Source organism: Rhinatrema bivittatum, chromosome 14 (genome assembly GCF_901001135.1).
Source record: "Rhinatrema bivittatum chromosome 14, aRhiBiv1.1, whole genome shotgun sequence".
NCBI lineage: Eukaryota > Metazoa > Chordata > Amphibia > Gymnophiona > Rhinatrematidae > Rhinatrema > Rhinatrema bivittatum.
Window position 1 is genome coordinate 46,805,887 of NC_042628.1, and position 17,512 is coordinate 46,823,398.

A 17,512-nucleotide genomic window follows, 5' to 3' on the forward strand; every position below is an offset into this window, starting at 1 on the left:
CTCTCCACTGCGGAGACAAGGGCATCAAGGGTTTTCTGCTGGTCCATCATACATTGGGCCATTCCGGGGTTGGCCTGGCGGGCAGATGCCTCTGCCGGGTTCATGGACTTGGCAATCTGTTATGACCAGGAGGGATCGTGAACCCTTGGACCGACGGGGAAGTTGGTACAACCTTAGGAGATGGCTCCTCAAGTTCCCCTGTCGGATGGCAAGGCAGAACAGAAGTTGGAACTGGTTGGATCTTCGCCGCAGGCAACTTGGATGGACCTTTGAGAGGTCGAAGAGGCGTGAAATCGGTGCAAGGGCCAACTGGATCTTCTCCACCGGAAGTCCGCGGCCCCCCTGGGAGGAGCCTGTAGGGACCCGGACCGCTGGGACTTAGGTGGGCCCTTGAAGGAGGATGGTCCGAGAGACGTCCGAGGTCGAGTACCAGAGGATCACCGCTTGCCAGTCCGAAGTCACACACCAAGGAATCACCGAGAGAAGCAGGGATCAGGAACCAGGAACCGAAGCACCGGAAGACTCACCAGAGCGAGCAGACTCGTAGCAAACAAGTTGCCAAGTCGAGGAGTGACCGGAGGAAGTCTCCTTTTATACTTCCCCTGGTCTAGTCCATTGGAAACAGGTGCAGGCAATTTGGAGGCGAAGCCCCTTTAAATCAGCCAAGGAGGCGCGGCCTCGCACCTAAGGACAGGGCGGCCATCTTGGATCCCGGAAGCCCTGCAGAACGGCCCGACGCCACGAGGGGAGGCCTGGGGCATCTCCCCCGCCGGCCATCACCGCGGGGAGGTGCGGAGAGGTGCGGGGAAGAAGGGCCTGGGTTCCCCGGCGCTGCTGTGGTGGCCCGACGCCGTGGCTCAGGTAGGGGGTCGGCCGCGGCACACAACAGTTCATTTTCTATCTTTTCTAACTGTTGAAGATGTGCAGTTATCGATTGTTGCTCAAGTCAGAAGTTTGGGGGTTCTGCTTGACAGTAATCTCTCACTCTGGCAACAGATCAAGATGGAGGTAAAGAAAGGATTCTTTAAGCTCCACCTGGTCTGTGGTTTGAAATCATTTTATTTTTAAACAGTAGTACAGGCATTCATTTTACCACTTTTAGATTACTGTAATTCAGTCTACTTGAGGCTGCCAGACTGCGCAATGCAAGGGCTTCAAAGTCTCCAGAATTCTGCAGCCAGGTCAATCTCTGGTCACAGCATGAGAGAGCATATAATTCTCATTCTTTACGATTTGCATTGCAATGTTAGTATACAAACTTTTGAATATGTCTTGTCTGCCATGGGCTACTGCAATGTTGCATGTGTACAGTATTTATTTTAAAAAAGTACTAGCAACAAAAATTATTTTGCATACATCAATGTAGCCAAATATGCATTGCTTATTGTATCAAAAATGCAATATGCAAATTATCTTCCTAAACATAAATGATTTTTAGAAAATGTATAAGGGCATCAAATGGACCATTTAAAAGAACATCTCAAGCTTTTGACTTCATGTCCTGACCATCATCATGTGTCCTCAATGTCCCATATTTTTTGGGGGAATTTTCATAATTATCCTAGTGCAAAATCCATGTGTCAAACTTTTCACTTATGTCTTTCCAAATAGAATTTGTAATGTCCCAACAGCCAAATAAAAAATATTCAATATGTACTTATCTTATTTTTGCAAAATTTGCTGGTGATTCTTTTCTGTCAAACAACTTTCTGTTCTTGCAATGAAAAGAAGATCCCGACAACAATGAGTTCCACTAATGTAAAGGTAACCATCGGTGTTTCGACTGGAGCTGTGTCAGGGGACCTGTGACAAAACAAACTTTGGGTTGATATTTAAAAGTGTAATTTTTAAAAACTCACAACTACTAATCAAAATTTTTGAGGAGACACACATGACCAGCTATAGCTAAGGCTAACTAATGGTTATTTTACCCCATGTGATCTAAGAAAAAAATATAGTTATATTCTAAAAACAAAATCACATCAACAACGATTTAATGTCTGTATGACTGAATTTAATTATATTCCTTTTCCTTATTGAAAATCAATATGCAAACCAGACTATTTCCAAAATCAAATCTGAAGGTTCCACTGTTGAGCTTGAAAATCCACTGTTGTTCAAGTCTTATTAATTTAGCATCTAAGTCACCTCTTTGACATGAATGTTCAAACAATGATGCCCCAGTGCATCTCCTTAGCTCCATTATTTTTTCCTGTACAATGTGCTACCATCGGGGCTTCCTTCTAGGTGGTAATACAGCTACGATGTTCTATCATTCTCACCTGGAATTCTCTGCAGGATTTTCCCAATGTATATCAGATCACATGGGCACACGACTATATACACTACATAATTCATCTTGCAGTGAGATAAAAATTTTATGTCTTTGGATCTAGAGTTTGAAATCAATATCGGTGAACCAGTTATGGCTTGTGGACAGATTGAATATTTTGCACAACATTGGAAACCCATAGATATTTGTAAACGGTGGCCTGAATGGTGGTAATTACATCATAGAACACACAAACACAGATTTGTAAAAACACTCAGTTTACTAACAGGCCGATACAGTACAGTGCGCTCCGATGGAGCACACTGTTAGCCTGCTCTTGGACGCGCGTTTTCCCTTACCCCTTATTCAGTAAGGGGAGGAAAACGCGCGTCCAACCCGCGGCACCTAATAGCGCCCTCAACATGCAAATGCATGTTGATGGCCCTATTAGGTATGCGCGCGGGATACAGAAAGTAAAATGTGCAGCCAAGCCGCACATTTTACTTTCAGAAATTAGCGCTGACCTTTCTTCCAGCGCCGGAAAAGTGCACAGAAAAGCAGTAAAAACTGCTTTTCTGTGCACCCTCCGACTTAATATCATAGCGATATTAAGTTGGAGGTCCCGAAAAGTAAAATAAATAAATAAATAAAATTTGAATTCGGCCCGCAGCTGTTGGGCCAAAAATCGGACGCTCAATTTTGCCGGCGTCTGGTTTCCGAGCCCATGGCTGTCAGCAGGCTTGAGAACCGACGCCAGCAAAATTGAGCGTCGGCTGTCAAACCCACTGACAGCCGCCACTCCTGTCAAAAAGGAGGCGCTAGGGACGCGCTAGTGTCCCTAGCGCCTCCTTTTACCCGAATCTACCGCATCACCTAATTTAAATAGAGAATCGCGCGCACCGGCAAAGGGCCGGTGCGTGCGCCGGGAGAACAGGCGTTCGTCTGCTCTCCCGCGGACTTTACTGTATCGGCCCGAAAATATGGTAAAATATAGTAAAAATCAGCAAAGGTAAATAATACCACACAGCATCATAGCAATACTCCATGAATCAATAAAAGGCAAATAGCATTACAATAATAAAAGATAAAGATTTATACAAAGAAGATATAGAGATACCTCCCTCATGGTCCCCCTTGTGAGTCAACATATCTGTGAAAAGATCGAGGGACACAAGCAGGCCTGGAGACCTCCCCAGATGAAATGGCTTAAGACGCTCTTTCTCTGACGGTTTAAAGACTTTGTTACTTACAATCAACTTTATATTCTCTTGTCTGAATCTAGTTCAGGTTTTATAAGTGCAGTTAGTCTAATTAGAACTTAAACTTTGACAAGATTTATACTCCAGCTGTAGCTCATTAGGCATCCTGATACTTGATGGCTCCAGACAGTTCAAACACCGAACCTTATCAGACAGAAAAACAGATGTTCCTTGTTCTTATCTTACCCTTAGATTCATCAAAATGCTATAATTCTGTATAGATAATGCCCGTGATAAGAAAAAGGGGTGTTTTATGATAATTTTAGAACTACCGCACCATGCACTATGTTAGCGTCTTGCATAGGCAGTGTATCTCAGAGAGAGTCTCTTTAAAAGGCCTAAGTATTTATATCACTATAGGAGGGCCAGCTAATAACTCGAGGTGAGGTTTTGGTGGTTAGGGTTTTGGGGCCAGTTTGACATGCAGAGTGAGACGTATGAACAGCACTGTACACTTCAGTGAAGATTTGAAATCATTTTGAGTGAGGAAAGTCTCACAAACATGAGATTTCTACAATGTTCTCTCGCTCTACCTTGATGGACTCTCTAACAAAGTACTGTTAAGGCCTCCCCAGAGTCTCTCTCTCTCTCTTACTCACTCCATTCCCTCTCCAAGCCCAGAAATGGCCAAAATGCAATTTGCGATCTTTATTGCGAATTGCGTTTCAGCTGATTTTGGGCATATCACCGAGCTTAACGCCAGGAAAAAAATTGTAGTTATTTCCCATATGAATGCGTCATGAGAGTGGAAGGGAATAGATATGTATTCTATGACCCTGAACAATTGGAGAATTTCCTGCAAAATCATCAGTGGACTTTAGAAACAGGATAAGATAGAGTTCAGCATTTAAATTAGTTAACTGCCTTAACCTCTGTATTCTATTAGTATGATTTTTGGTATTATTGCTCTAAGTGAATTGGATCTCCCTATCTAGTATATAAGTACTTGAATCAGGCAGTAAGATTTCTGATGTTAATAATATTTAAATCACTATTTCCTATTTTTTGTTTTCTTGCTGACAATTTGATGTAATTAGTATTGTGGAAAAAGTGATTACTATGTCTGTATAATTTTCTTTTGTCTGGAATTATAGAAAATGTAAAAATTTTAATAAAAAAAATTTTTTAATCAAAAGACATAAAAATCAGCCATAATCATCAATAGCATAGAACAATTTAAAATAGTCCATATGCTCTCACATATAGCCAAAGTTTTAATCTTTCTCTGAACCTTTTCCTTTGTTTGTCTAGAGATGTTTATTTAGTTTGTGACTTTTGAACCTCCCTAGAGCTGGGAACTAATACAAATGGAAAATAATAAATAATATTAATACTAGTGTGCAATCATTTGTTCTTTGTTTTGGTACTCTGGTGGACATAATTTTATAATACCATGCAATGAGATTTGTAGGAATAATAAGGGCATACTATTACTTACTTCTTCAATTACATGTTACACTTGTTGAGTTGAAAGGGATAGATGAAGCAAAGTTAATTTCTAATTCTTCTGCAAATTTACATGATATAGACGGAATGACGTAATGGGGCAGAACTTTTCTAATTTGTATACAAGGGACATAGTGGCACCAACTTCCGCTCCTTGCAGATTGTAAAATCGTAGTGAGGACGAGGTGAAGGGAGCCAACCAAGACCAAAGGATCACCACGTCCTCTGTTGTTTTGGAAAGTAAATAGAAAACAGAGACAATTCAGGGGGCACGTTTATGAGCCAGAAAACCCCTGCAATAAACGCAAACAAGGCGGAATAAAAATAATAAACAAACGCTAACTACAGCTTTCTATTTGTACGGGGCAACGTCGAAGCTTTCTCGTTGTAATCTCTGTCCCTGCCCTTAGCGTCTTTCGAGCCCTGGTGAAACTACATTTCCCGTCAGCCCTCCTTACCCCCCGGAAGCTTTGACGTCGCGGAGAGCCCTTGGGGTTAGAGAAGAAAACAACCTCGGTGTAGGCGGCGAGGCCTGGCTGCTACCTCGGGCGGCGGGACACGAGAAGCCTCCGCCGCCCCCGGGAAGCGCGGGGCCTTGCCTTCTCTGCTTCCCACCAGCACTATGGGGTCCATACTGAGCCGGAGAATCGCCGGGGTGGAAGATATCGATATCCAAGCGAACTCTGCCTACAGATATCCCCCGAAATCCGGTACGCACCCGACCATGGCTAACATAGCTCGCGTTAACGTTGCCGGCCGGGTCCTGACCGGGAAGCGCCCGTTCTCGCCGCCGGGGCTTCAGTTCCTTCCGAAGATGCATTAACCGTTTCGAACAAAATAAGAGGGCGGGAGCGATAAGTGACTTGCAAAAACGATATTTATTTCTCTTTAGCTTTCAGATTAAGCAGGTGAAGATTTCTAAACTTCGGCAGATGGAAGCGGTTGCTTCTAAAATTGTTTTACAGGGCGCCGCTATTCCTGGGATTTCTAACCCCACAGTCAGTGGGGCGACCGCCCTAGTCCTGGGGATAGCGGCCCCCTTGTGCACGAATGTATCTCCCAGCTCCATGCTAATGTGCAATCGGTTGTACTTTGTTTTGGCACGCCGGTGGCCAAAATGTTATAACGCCGAGTGCAGTGGACGGTGTAATAATAATATGACAAGTCATTACTTACTACGCAAATGTGTTACACTTGTTGAACTGTTGGGAAGGATAGACAAAAGAGGGTTTTTAGTCTGTCTGTCTGAAATCCAGCTCCATCCGGTATGCTGATGAAATCTTAGTATAATATATTATTCATTTCTTTAAAGTGACGGATTTGCTGATGTTTTGCATTATGGTGCTTAGGAAGGATGTTTTTCTTTATCAATTATTCCTTTTTAGATTTTTTTTCTAGTTGAATATAGGAAAATGGCCTTGTATAACTTCTCTTCTTGGCAAATTGCTTAATATTAACACCTCAGGGAAAGTATTATGAAAAATATATATATATATGCCCAAGCCATATATTCTATTACTAGTTATTAGTATAGTGCTACTAGACGTACACAGAACCAACAAATGAAGAGTGCACAAAATATGCAATATAGAAGAACCTCACTCAGAACATAATCACATTACTTATAAGAGGTGCATAATGTGAATTGTCATAACACCCATGGAGTAGAGAGACAACATTTTTACTCTTAAGCCTCCAACAACTGGGTCATATGTTGTCATAGATTCACATGTATGCGGTAGTCTATGCTTCTTGTTAAATATTTTTTTGAAAACATTTTATATTGCAAATATCAGATGTTCATGGAAAATTACTTTCCTCAGTTGTTCAGGCAGTCATGATGAAACTTCAAACCACAAAGTCGCTATGTTTCAAGAAACTTTTTATTGGGCTTGAACAGCACACTTCCAATATTTCTTTTTTTATGGTAGAAAACTGGAACATTTTAACAGACACCAATAGGGAGAAGCAGACAAGTATAACATGCAACTAACTTTCACAGAGACGCTGAACAACTTACATTATTCAAACGAAAGAGCCGCATATCCAGCTGTCAATGGATTCTTTCAGCAGTGGAAGAGGTCTGCAATTAACTGTTCTTTATTTAAAGGAGAACAGAAAAAGCATTACTCTGATGTGAGCCACATAAACACATGTCTGCGTACGATGGCGCTCAGCTTAAAAGCATTACTTTTGACAATCAGCTGTTACGATTCGTTTCTATGAAAGAGAATGTCCAATCAAAAGAAGGGACTGCATTCAGTTTTAAGATTAAGCCCTGAAGAGGTGATGGGTTGTAGGCAGTAAATCCACTATTGTTTAAGCTGCCCAATCAATGTACAGTAAATGCCAGTTCAGAGATCCCAAGCTGTTCCAGTCAGTTAAATACAACGCTGCCTCTAAATTTACACACTTTGTTTGCATAACATTTTTCAAATGGTTGACATTATAATTTTCTCATTATGCTAATAAGACTGGGTTCTTGTAGGTCTTGATTTCTTGTAAATTGAGCCCAGAAGGCAGAAACGAAAATCAATGCTGACCTGTAACATACTTGTTAACCTTTAACATGCTTTAGTGTTTCAACAGCTTTGATTATTTTTACATGTTTGATTAGTGCAAGCTCATGGTGCTGTGATTGTGCTGCTGTTATTATATTTCTATTTCTTCTGGGCCACCAAACTAATGTGGCTTATAGAAAACCCTTTCACAACCACTCTCACAGAAAAGAAGAGCAAAGATGCTGCTGGAGTTACTGTTAAGAGGGGAGGCAAAGAAAACTGCCGTTGTGGGAGCATGGGAGAAAGGAAAATAGTACATTGGGAGGAGTGATGAAAAAAGGAAGATGCTGGGGAGAGATGGAAGGAAGAGATTAGACTGGATGAAGGAAGGAGAGGGGGAATAAGAGGCAAGAGAAATTCAGTGTAGAGGGAAGGGGAAAGGAGAGATGCTAGAAGAGGGGATATTGGGAGAAAAAAGGGAAGATACTGAAGAAGAGGTCACTAAAATTTTCATCTAGTCCAGTCAATGAAATGTATATGGTCCTCTTCATAAAACATTTGGGAATCCCTACTCTAGGATCCTAATCTGCTTAAATGTTTGTTTGGTTTTTTTTTAACTTTCCTAGCTTCTGTTCACCAAAATTAACTCTGAAATGTACCCAGAAATGTTATTTTTTGCTTGTTTTTTTTCCCATTGTTTTTATTGTAATAGACACTGATAAATTCTTGAGGAAGAAAATAAAGATCCCTAACAATACTCCAAATGAGGTCTTGCCAGAGAATTATACAGAGGCATTAATACCTTTTTTTTTTAACTGCTGGCTCTTCATTTCTCTGTGCACCCAAGCATTATCTTGGCTTTTGTGATTGCCTTGTTTACCTGTTTGGCCACCTTTAAGATCATCAGATATGATTGCATCTCTTGTATTGTGCACAGAACAAGTCACCTTCTAACCTGCACTGCTTCCTTGGGTTTTTGCAACCCAAATGCATACCCCTGCATTTTTTTTTTCAGCGTTTAATTTTAGCTTCCAAATTCTGTTCAAGCTTCACTAGATCCCACATATTTTCTATACTTTTTAAGGTGCTTACCTTGTTGCAGATTTTGGTATCATTCACAAAAGGCAAACCTTTCCTGCTAATCTTTGTGGTATCACTGATGAAAATGTTGAAGAGAACTGGACTAGGACCAATCCCTGTGGCACACCATAAGTAACTCCTCCGTTTACCACTGCTCTTTGCTGTCTTCCATGCGACCACTTTTTAATCCAGTCAGTCACTTTAGGGCCCATACCTAGGGGAGCTCTGTTTGTTTGTCACATGAGTGACAAAAGCCTTGCTCATCTAACCATCTCCCTGATGGAACAAACTGGCCACCCAGTCAAACAAACTGATTAGATTGGTCTGACCAGACTTGCTTCTGGTAGAGCCATGCTGCCTTGGATCCTGTAATCTTATTTGATGTTGGAAACTGCACTATCCTCTGTGTTAGCAGTGATTCCATTAATTTACTCACTAACAAGGTCAGACTAATTAGCTTGTAGTTTACTGATCTCCTCCTTGTTTCCACTTTTGTGAAGAAGAGCCATAATTTGCCCATCTCCAGTCCTCTGGAACCACTCCTGACTCTAAAAAAAGCAATGAAGAAGTCAAATAGCTTTGTTGCCAGGACCTCCTTTATTTCCTTTAATACCCTTGATTTATCCCGTCCAGCCCCTTTTCTTTCTTGATTTTTACTTTTGTTAGCTCCTTGCAAACACAGAAGAACATAAGAATGGCCAAGCCCCAGAGTCACCAAATGAAAACCAGCATTCACCTAAGTGCTTTCTGTAGAGCTATAAAAGTGTGAAGCCACTTGGTCTCTGCCCACTCTCTAATATCCATTTATGTCCTTGGCTTCCAGGAATGCATCCAGACCCCTCTTGAACCCTGATACATTACTTGGCTGTGACTACATTTTGCAGCAGCAGATTCTGTAGTTTAACTACTCGCTGGCTAAATAAATACTTTGTGTTCAACTTGAAACTGCCAGCATAGCACACAGTCTTCTGAAAATTCTTCCATTTATTTATTTGATTTTTATTCCACTTTGCGGCACTTCAGAACAAATTACATTCAGGCACTGAAGGGTTTTTCTCTATCCCCAGACAGCTTACAGTCTGACAGGGTGATATATCAAGGTCTGGTAGGATTATTATTTATTTTATTTATTTAAGAGCTTTTATATACCGATGTTCATGTACTGGTACATATCACGTCGGTTTACATAAAACCAAAGTAGGAAATCACATAGAACAATCTAACATTATGTCAGACAAGAGGTAACAAGTAACAGGTCAAACATCATGAGAACTTATAGATTATGCTGGGAACTTATGGTTGGAGCTGGGGACAACTTATGATTAAAATTCAAATTGTTATTACAATATCAAATAAATAAAAAATAAAATTAACAAAAAACAGAGTCAATAAATAGAATCAATAAACATAGTCAAATATCGAATAAATAAAATTAACAATAAACAGTCGGAAATTACAGCCGACTTATTAAACATGGGTGTAGATAGATGTAAAGTAGAGCTAAACAGGGGAATTAAGGGCTACTGCGTCAGGGTTCTAACGTGATGGGGTATAACATGGGTGAGTCAAAAACCTAGGGAGAGACCTTTAAGTGAAGGCTTTTGTAAAAAGCCAAGTTTTTAGCTTTTTTCTGAATGTTCGATTACAGGTTTCGAGACGAAGTTCCGTGGTGAGTGCATTCCATAGGGTAGGACTAGCGGTCGAGAAGGCTCGTTTCTTAAGTAGTGACTTGGCAGGAGGTGCTTATTAGGCACGTTAAGCGTATATTATGCGATATCCAAGAGATTTTGCATAACCCAGTCCAGATTCTCTCCCTTTACTACAAGGAGCTGCTTTGTATGGATTTACATACATGAATTTTGTGAATCCTTGCAAAGCAGCTTATACACAGGCAATCTGATGTAAATTAAAATAACGTGGCTGAGTTAGAAATTTGTCAGTCACGTTATTTTAGTTACACCTATTTGAAAAACATTAATCTAATGCGGGAGCATTGAGACCTTAATGTGGGTTTCGATGCTCCTGCATTAGATTTACAGGGCCCACCTTAAAAAAAAAAAAAAAAAAAAAAGAAATAGTTACAAAAAGGCAAAGAGGTGTGTAGGGGCCAAACCTGACCCCCTCTCCTCATCCCAGGGCTGCCATTCGCCGAGGCCCTGACAACCAAAGTTTAAAAATAGATGCCGGTTCTCGCACAGTGACAGGACCGACCTCCAAACCAATCTCCAAGTTGTCCATTGCGGTAAAAGGTATCCCCATCCCCCTTTCAAAACAAAAAATGACCGATAGATTCCTCTCTCCCCAGATCCCCAAAGTAAAAAAAAAAAAAAACAAACAAACAAAAAACCCAACTCATTGGTCTATAATAGTCCCCTGGACCCTCCAAGTACTAGTTGGTTTATAGTGGGCTTTGAGAGCTGGGTCCATATTAATGCTGTCGCCCACGTGTGATAGCTAATTCATTGCACTGTTTGTAGGTAAACAACTTTGCTTTTTGATGGTCCTGTGTTTTTTGTGTTGGATTGTAGCTGTTCTACATTTGGTTTGGTGCAGCAGGAGCCCACCCCCAAGCTCTCAGAAGCCCTGCCTGGAGTTGGGCTCCTGGCTGCTTCATCCAGTCTGCTCTGACCCAGTTCCATGTCCTGCTTGCTCAGAATATCTGATTTGTTTGTCTTTACCTTGTCTTATGATCTTGCACATCTGCTGAAGGTACGGTGTTACTTTGTTAGGTCCTGTCTTACTTTCTGGATTTGCTGCTTTGTTAGACGTGCAGTGAGAGCCTGCTTATTACTATAAGTGCATGCAGCCATTCCCTGGACCTATCTCCAATGTGTATTAGCTGCTAGCAGCTTAAGCCATGATAACCACGAGCAGGGCTTTCATTCATCATCTACCCATGTTCCAGCTGTGGGTACTGACTCGAATATTGTGGATGCACTTATCCTAGAAATGACCTGAACTGTTGCTCAAGCCTGGGCCTACTTATGCTAACAGGCCTTGATGTACTCCTTCCTGGAATACTGATAATGTAATTGGTACCTTTCTGTGGCAATCTTTGTCTGGGTTACTTGCTGCCAAATTCTTTCAAATTGAATTTTTCATGAAAAACTCCCAAGGTAATAAAGCACAGAAGGCCTGATATTCATCACCACTTAGTCTATTAAGTTCAAACAGCCGGCAAAGTGGCACCATTTGGATATATGGGCATGGTCAGCAGCTGCCACTTCGCTGGCTAAATGAAGGGTGGGATAGTGATTTTCCGGGGTGGGGACACATCTGGCTAACCTAAAGCTGAATATCCGCACTTATCTGGCTTAGGGGGTCATTTTCTAAGGCTTATCGCACACGAAAAGTCCCTTTTCGCGTGCGATAGCTTGCTAGGGGCGGAGTCGGGGCCAGAAGAGGAGGAGTCGGGGCAAGGAGGAGTCAGGGCGGGGTCGGGGTGGACCCTGCGGTGTCTTCGCTGGCAATAAGGTAAGCCATGCTATCGCCGCCAGTAGCGCGCCCAATAGCACCACCTTTGACGGTGGTGCTATTGAGTGTGAAAGCCGGCAGCGATAACACTGTGGTGGTGTGATCGCTGCCAGCTTCGCCCCCCCGCCCCCTGTTACCGCGGGATTCACTAATCTTTGCGACAATAGAAAATAGATAGGATTGCTAATTAACTTTCTGAAGTTAGCTGGTTAAACTTATCTGACTATAAGGTAACTGAATATATTCAGTGGCACAGCCATGCTGCTGGATAGCAGCTGAACATTGGTTCCAGAATGAATGTATGGCATCAGGATGATGTGATCTTTGCAGCGTGGTTGAACATATGTGAGTGCTGTTTGGATGGCACATGCCTTTTATAGTGGCATGGTCGGGTAGAAAAACACTTCTAAGATGTAGCAAGCCAGACTTCTGGTGTCCTGATGTACTACTTCCAAAACACATCCTGTTCAGTCTAAAGGAAATTCCTTCTCCATAAACTCCTTTGGCCAACCACAGTTTGGATAGGAATGTGCAAATATGACTCAACTGCAGTGGAGGGAAAAGGTTTTCAAAAGCTACTTCTAATTTTGCTAAACTTCTTGTCATTTCTTTCTTTAGCGATTTGTTTTTTTGGATCTTTGCCGGCACTTCTGAGTGTGCCTGGAGCAGGGAATTGTTTCCTATGTGTGTTTATCCTCTCTTAGTCCTTCCCATCAGGGAAGCAGCATTCATGGCCTCTCCTCTCACTTCAGGGAGCTATTGTGCACAGACTCTTTTTTTTTTTTTTCCCCTGCCATCAGAAAATGGGGGATGTGTGACTTTTTGTTTTCTACTTCCTCTGAGCCATATGGAAGCCGTCACACCCACATCCCCTACTGAGTATAAGGGTAAACTTTGCATGGACTTGGAAGCAGAGTGCAGCTTTTTAAAAATAATTCTTTATTAAACAGAAAATAAGTTCATATTTTACATTTCAATAAAATGTTCACAGCATGGGATTTCCAGTTGCATGTGGTTATTTGGTCATTTGGCCTGGCTGGTGGTAGTTCTCTCTGCTCTTTGAGAGGAAGGAGGTCATGGTATCATGTTGTAGACGCCCCAGTCTTATTTTACCTGTCTGTTCTCGTCTTAGGGAACTACTTTGCAAGTCACTTTTTCATGGGGGGTGAGAAGTTTGATACCCCTCATCCTGAAGGTTACCTGTTTGGAGAGAACATGGATCTTAACTTTCTGGGGAACAGACCTGTTCAGGTAAGTGAATTCAGCTGGGAATGTGATGTGGCGTCCCCTTTTGTGAGCAGGGAAACGTGTTGCATATCATAGGCTTGGACTAAAAGAATGATGATTAACACAGATACTTTCCAGGGCTGGTGCAGGAGTGTTTGGTGCCCCAGGTGAATGCGTCCCCCTTCCCCAGCACACCTATCGGTGGCAGCTCTAGCACAGGGCTCCCTCCTGCCAGCCGCAGCAGCTCCAGCGCAGCACTCCTTTCTTGGGCATTATTGACTCTGGCATTGCATCTTTCTGTGCCTCGCACTGGCGAGATTTTGTCGTGACGCCCGCCTCCCTCCCCTGTTTTTTGCTTCTTTAGGCCACCGCCTAGTTTGCCTGATGGAACCACCAGCCCCGACGCTTCCCCAGGCTTGTTCTCAGCTTCCAAGTGATACCTAATTAAGACCAATTTTGTGTTTGTGAAATAGTTTGCAATGCCATTAGCTGTTAGAGGACTCGCTTCTTTGTTCTTACATTGGAGTTTGGTAGTCATTAAGTTGTGCTTATGCATCCAGGTGGACTTACCCTCTGGCAGAGAAGCTCTCTCAGGCTATTGCTCATCAACATAAGAACATAAGAAATTGCCATGCTGGGTCAGACCAAGGGTCCATCAAGCCCAGCATCCTGTTTCCAACATCTCCTATCATGTACTTAAGCTATGTTAATGTTACATAGCTTAATTACATGATGGGAGATGTACACATTTTTCTTTTGTGTAAGAAAGACCCTCCATTAGTTGAGGCAGAGTGGGAAGCTTCCTATTAGAATTATTGTGCACAGGAAGGTGCATATATAAATCATTAGAAATGGTGAAGTTTAAATTAATATATTAGGTATTTAGGCACTAAATCTTTGCTGGTACATCCTCTGCTTTACAAGAAAAGTGACTTCACCAAAACTGCAGTTGAATTTGAAACTGTAATGACCGGTGATATTAATGCAGCATTGTGTTGCACCAGAATCTACATCTGTTGTTCTCTCCTCCCGTCCCTCTGACTGCTGCTAGGCAGAGTAGGTTTGCTTTTTGGCAGAGGACAGGCAGTGAAGTCTTGGGGAGCAGTAAGCCTCTCCCATGCCATCTGTGAGCTTTATTAACTCGACCTCTTCCTCGGAGGCTCCCTGTTCCCTTTACTGGTGCAGATGTACTAGCCCAGGGGAAATGGTGCTGGAGGGCACATCTTTTATCTTCACACAGTAGTACGTGTGTGATTTGGGTCCTCCTGCAGGAGTTCTGTTTAATCTTCTTGATTTTTGGAATGCTGCAGCAGGAAAGGCGTTCTTGGTCCTCGTTTCTTCTGTTTCCCTTTGTCCTGCTTCTGCCCCCTAGTTCGTTATGACAGCGCCGTACTTTAGAACAGGCGTTTTTCCAAGGAGAGGGTCTGTCTCCAGCCACTGAAGAGAGTTGCTGCTTTTTCATCCCTCACCAGCCATGGCTTTGGCAGTTGGAGCACGAGGACCCGTTGAGAGCAGCAGCTCCTCCTCTCTGCCTCCGGTGGGGAGGGCCTGGGCTCCCGTGCTTGCACTGAATCGCTGCACTGCTGACCTACCATGGCCAGAGCGGGAGAGGACTCTGACAGGTAAAGTGTAAGGAGAGAAACCTGAACAGGAGAAGTGCGAGGAGGGAGGAAACTGAAGAATTGGTGGAGTAAGCAGAGGAATGGGACGAAGGGTATGGGGGCGGGGGGGGGGAGGTGAGCCCGCAGGAAGGGAAAGTACCCCTGCCCCCCCCCCCCCTGCATACTCTTTCACTTCATTCTCTGAGGGAAGACTGGAGGATGAGGGGGAGAGACAAAGATGAAAAATATGGACTCAGTTGGTGAGGAGGAAAAATAGTTGGTGATAAGAGGGCGAGCAAAAGCTGAAGAAGAAAAGATGATAGAAAAATGACCAGAGAGCTGGAGGAGACATAGAAGAAATTGTAAAGTGGAAAAGAGAACCAGGAAAAGGATGAGATGGACCAGGGGATATCGGAGGAGAGACTGAGAGCAGTGCAGTGTGGAAAAAGCTCAAAAGTAGAAAAATGTCCAGTGTGTGTTCACTTATTGTAATGTGAATCTGCATGTGCTACATAATTTTAAATGAATGTTTAGTTCTCTCAGTTGTGGGGTAACCGTTGCATTTTCCTTTTAGAGGAGAAAGGGACACACGTCTAATGCTGTGTTTCGTAAGAACAAGATTTCCTGAGTCATTTCCCTAGCAAATTGCCTATTTAGTGCCTGGTGCTTTTGGTTCTGCACATCCTGTCTCCTTTGTTGTGCTGTGAAATTCTATGTTGCAGATCCTAGGTAATTGCCAACTCCTTGCTTATGTGGTTTCCCATATGCGTAGAATTCAAGACTGAATGGCAACACAGGCATGGAGAGCATCTTCCAAGGTCTTGGCAGACACAGAATCTATCTAAGAGGATTCTTTTGCCAAGTGTAGCAAATGAGCTGCTTGTCAGGAGAGAATGCCCTACCTGTATGATCCTGAAGTCCTTTTTAGTTCATTTTGCTGTACATTGGTTTATTCCACTGACTCTTGGGAAGCTCTTATTGCAGCTCCTTTTTTGCTATAGGGCTTGAAATTCCTATTAGATTTTCTCTCTTTAGAAAACAGGGAGTTTTCTAGGCATAGACAAAGGGGCATTTGACCTTTAGAAATAATTTCTTGACCTCTGTCGTCATAGAGTTAGATTAAAACTCCTGACAGGATGTGTTGCACAGGTCCAGTGGTTACACTGGTACTGGAGAAAGCGGAATTATTTGCAAACACTGAAACATTTTATTGATCCAGCAAAAGAATAGGAGACCATTCTTTGGATGGGATTTATATGTCTTCCAAAGTTCATGGTAGTCCTCTCCAGTGGAAGGTACCACAACCTACAAGAAGATACAATCCAGCTGGTTTGTGCCATGATGTGTAGAAGGAAGACTCCTGTAAGCGGCACGTTTCTCCAGTCCATGCCCAGTGAAACGCTGTAATATCATGACTGTCTGTTGCATGGGTAACGGGCGCTAAGGGGAATCCAGTAAAGCCTGATGATCACTTGTTCCTTGTTTCACTGACATTAGTGTGTAATACACAACAGTAAAATGTTAAGTCCGCTGAAGTCATTTATTAAAAGGAAAAACATTTTAGTGGTAGACTATCTGGTATTTTGGGGGCGGAGGGGGAGCCTACCATTCATTTAAGGAGAAGTGATGGGGTCTAGGAAAAGAAGTGCTGAGAGCTCTTTAGTAGCTACTAACAGAAATACCCATTCTTAAGGCAAGAAAGCAACCTTCTGTGTAACTGCATCATTAGGGACCATAGAAAGGCCTACCCTTGTTGATAATGTTCAGAGTTAGCAGCGTGCTGTGAATGTAGGTTTACATAATAATGAGACTATCTGAATAATAAAAAATGGTATGTGTGTCGTCCCCCCCCCCCCCCTCCATTGGCTCCTATTCTGGAAAAGGCACCTGAGGGACAGATACAACCCTTTGGGCAGCCTCCCTCTGAAGTGTGTGTGTGTGTGTGTGTTGGGGGTCTATATGTAAATTGGCTTTGGTTTAGGTTACCTTTTTGAAAACTTACCCTAATATAAAAGTGTTCATAACATAAGGTTACATTCCAGCTAGCCAGGAACCCAGGCATCCTTGGATTCACAGCAAAACATTTTTTAATAGTTTACTGAGCATTTAAGTACTTTAGTCCTCCTGAATCATCATCATTTGCCCAACATCCTCCTCAGTGAAGACTGAAGCAAAGAATGACACTGTTTTTTTTCTGCTATGACTATAGGAGCCTGCTCTATGGGTCCAGTGCTTGTTGGAGCACCCCCAGTATTGAGCAATCTCCTTCACTATGTCCAGGGAGGGGTAATTAATTTTGCACCCCCAGTGGTTTTGCAGAGTTGGTGCCTTTGGCTATGACTCTATGCTCACTGAGCACCCTCTTTTTCCCCCTGGCCATCTAGTGGTCCACCTGACTCCCTCACAGGCTTCTTGCTTGTGAAGTATTTGAAAAAGATTGTATTCGTTTTCAACTCTATGGCAAGTTTCTTCTCAAATTCTTTCTTGGCCTGCCTTAGAAATGTTTTACGCCAGACTGGCCAGCACTTGTGTTTCCTTCTTGTCCTCCTCTGCTTTTCTTATAAAGAGGGGTGACTGCACATCTTTTAGTAGTAAGCCAGTGCTCAGTAAGCTCAGATGGCTCTGGAGCAATCTTTGTATGACTGAGTCCTC

At 42.7% G+C, this 17,512-nt stretch overlaps 1 protein-coding gene across 3 annotated transcripts in view; it reads left to right on the plus strand.

Annotated features, from left to right (window-relative positions):
- The first annotated feature begins 5,448 nt into the window (after positions 1–5,448).
- The window catches only part of MGRN1 (mahogunin ring finger 1), a 117,556-nt gene continuing 105,492 nt past the window's right edge, over positions 5,449–17,512 (plus strand). For 2 of the 3 annotated variants that reach the window (XM_029576330.1, XM_029576333.1), the window contains exons 1-2: positions 5,449–5,687; positions 13,165–13,283. In XM_029576330.1, the coding sequence (XP_029432190.1) occupies positions 5,600–5,687; positions 13,165–13,283 (207 nt within the window). In that variant the 5' untranslated portion in view covers positions 5,449–5,599. The remainder of the gene's footprint in view (positions 5,688–13,164; positions 13,284–17,512) is intronic. The other variant, XM_029576332.1, reaches the window with a different exon arrangement.